At 35.5% G+C, this 2,572-nt stretch overlaps 1 protein-coding gene across 1 annotated transcript; it reads right to left on the bottom strand.

Annotated features, from left to right (window-relative positions):
• Positions 1–621: 621 nt before the first annotated feature.
• Positions 622–2,324, bottom strand: LOC110925035 (fra a 1-associated protein). Its single transcript, XM_022169011.2, has 2 exons — positions 2,075–2,324; positions 622–1,174 (listed from the first exon to the last, which is right to left on the bottom strand). The coding sequence occupies exons 1-2, from the start codon at positions 2,272–2,274 to the stop codon at positions 805–807; spliced, it is 570 nt and encodes a 189-aa protein (XP_022024703.1). The 5' UTR covers positions 2,275–2,324; the 3' UTR covers positions 622–804.
• Between the last annotated feature and the right edge of the window lie 248 nt (positions 2,325–2,572).

The following is a 2,572-nucleotide window of genomic DNA, read 5'->3' on the forward strand; positions in this document are numbered from 1 at the left end:
TGGGCCTCACACAGGCATGGCTGGAGCGTGGGGGCCAGCATGAGTGTGATTCCACATAAAGTGACCGAAAAGATAATGGTTTGTTAAAAAAATCAACCAATTAAAATACACCACATTAACTTATTTTATTTTCACACTTACAATACGCCATTACATCTCTTTCATGGGGTGAGTGTGGATACATCTCATGCGTATGTGGCGTTGGCCGTTGAGATGTCGCCTACTAAGCATCACTTTTCATTCTTATTCACACCACAATAACGGATAGTCTTAATAGTTACGTACTACGGTCTAGTGTTAAGTAGCTTTTGCTCGTGGGTTGCGGTCTGACTCAACATAAACCCAAATTCTTTACATTTCTCTAAAAATACAACTAAAAGTGGTAATTGTCTGAAGATTTATTTAACTTCTTAATTAAATAAAACTCAAATGATAAACTAACATAACATAGTAATTATATTTAACAAAAAACTTGGTGCTAGTATATGTGTGACCAATTTAAGCTATGACATTAAGCATGTTTAATCAAGTCAACCTGCGACCTGTCAGGCCAACCAGAACACGACCGGTTTAGCTAAATGTGCTAGCTGAACTGAATCCGTTTAGCTTAAACTATAAAGATTTATCCAGAAACAAAAATATTCAACAATTCACAAAAGCAAAACTGTTAAAAACTAACATCAGAACATATTTTGGTTCAGAAACAAAGATTAAACCTTCGAATATACATATTCCGTATCTGAGTTTATTATTCTACCTACTAATAAATATTGTTTTATAACCTGCTCGACGGGTCACATTGCTTCAAACATCTCGGGCCAACCCTGAAATGTCAACATGACCATCACTATCCTTGGGTTTGACCACCTTGGAAGGTGGGGTCGAAGGCGGCTCAATGGGTACACCCTGTTTGAAAGAAGGTGATGATGATTTTAAATCTTTATCGTATAAATGAGGCGACCCGAAAATGTTTAAGAACTCGTTTTTCATGTCTTCAGCAGCCTCAAAGAAACGGTTCATGTTGCCAAACAAGTTGCGTTCGATTGCTTCAATATCACTTCTTAGTCCTGGGAAGTCAAATGGTGTAGGTTGTGATGATAAAGAACCGTTTTTCATCTGGTCGGTTATGTCTTCTTCGGTGTATTCCTTGTTGGATTCAACAACTTCCGGTGGCCTGAACAGATGAAAACAATGTTAGATTCCAACATATTGAGTGATCTTGGTTTAGAAAAAAATCTATATACGCATGATTCCAACACCGACTATAACATAGAAGATTGTCGGTATTATCTTGTGATTAAATTCATATATTTTGGTATAATTTTCTCGGAAAATTGACCATCTCGAATTGGGCTCTATCAAAATGCCAATAAGATTAGAATCATTTGATACTAACTATCACACAAATTATTAGATGGGAAGAGCTCTTGTAACTTGTAAGTAGGGCTGTAAACGAACAGAATCGAACGAAGCCCTGTTCATGTTCGTTCGTTTAGCATTGAACTTGTTCACGAACATATAACCAAACGAAGATTCTTGTTTGTGTTTGTTCATTAAAGGATTAAATTTTTCACGAATGGTTCATGAACACAAATGAATGTATACCATTTTAACAAATAAAAAACAACATTCGTAATGCCAAACATTAGACATAATCACATTGTTAAGCAATAATAAAAAACATAATTATCCAAAAACAAAGGCACAAGTTAGACATAATAAGCATAAACATAATTACCACAAACGCAATTGAACGTATTCGTTCATTCAACTAATCAAACGAAATTCTTTGTTCATTTTCGTTCACTGATTAAACGAACAAATGTAAATGAATTTCCTTCGTTGAACGTTCGGTTCGTTTACGGCGTGTAAGCTATACAAGCATTCTTATACCTAATGCCACTCAACTATTTAGGCTCCTCCTTCAATCTCTGAATAACCAAACAGCCCTAACTAAAACACCTAAACTAACAACAAAACCTAAACCCTAGCTAGCAACCGAAATTATAAATAAATACATCATATATATTCCAGCACCAAAACCATGATCTGAAGCTACAAATGAGAAGATTACCTTCCAACGCAGTCTTTGAGAAGTTGCTCTGTTTTCTGGCACTTTTTGATGAATTTTCCAGGCTCCACCTCCTCTGTTCTGCACTGTGAAGATATAATCTTCCTCGTGGAGCATCGACCTTCAGATTTAGGGCTTCTGTCTTCAAATTTCTTGATTTTATTGGAGTTTTCATCGTCATCGTCTTTCCATACCCAACCCATTGTGTTTGCTTCTCAAGCAATCCAGAAACGTCAGGTAGGTAATTATTTAAGGGTGAATTTCAAATTTTGTCTTTGAGTGAATTTCAAGCGGAGTGTTTTATCTTTGAGTAAATTATAAAAGTCGTCCTTTATGTATGTCGCTTATTGCAAACTGTGTTTTTTGTTTTAAATAATTACAGAAAACGTACTTAATATTTGCAAATCCTTGCACGTTATGTCTTTTAGCCCTAACTCAGTTAATTTTTGTGATTAAATCTGATCAAATGGACCCCACATGAGGGTATATTGGTAATTTTAC

This window comes from Helianthus annuus, chromosome 2, assembly GCF_002127325.2.
Source record: "Helianthus annuus cultivar XRQ/B chromosome 2, HanXRQr2.0-SUNRISE, whole genome shotgun sequence".
NCBI lineage: Eukaryota > Viridiplantae > Streptophyta > Magnoliopsida > Asterales > Asteraceae > Helianthus > Helianthus annuus.

Coding starts and splice junctions, on each gene's coding strand:
- LOC110925035 (XM_022169011.2), bottom strand. CDS start 2,274: ATGGGTTGGGTATGGAAAGACGATGACGATGAAAACTCCAATAAAATC. Junction 1,175..2,074: donor CTCAAAGACTGCGTTGGAAG/GTAATCTTCTCA, acceptor TCATCTGTTCAG/GCCACCGGAAGTTGTTGAAT.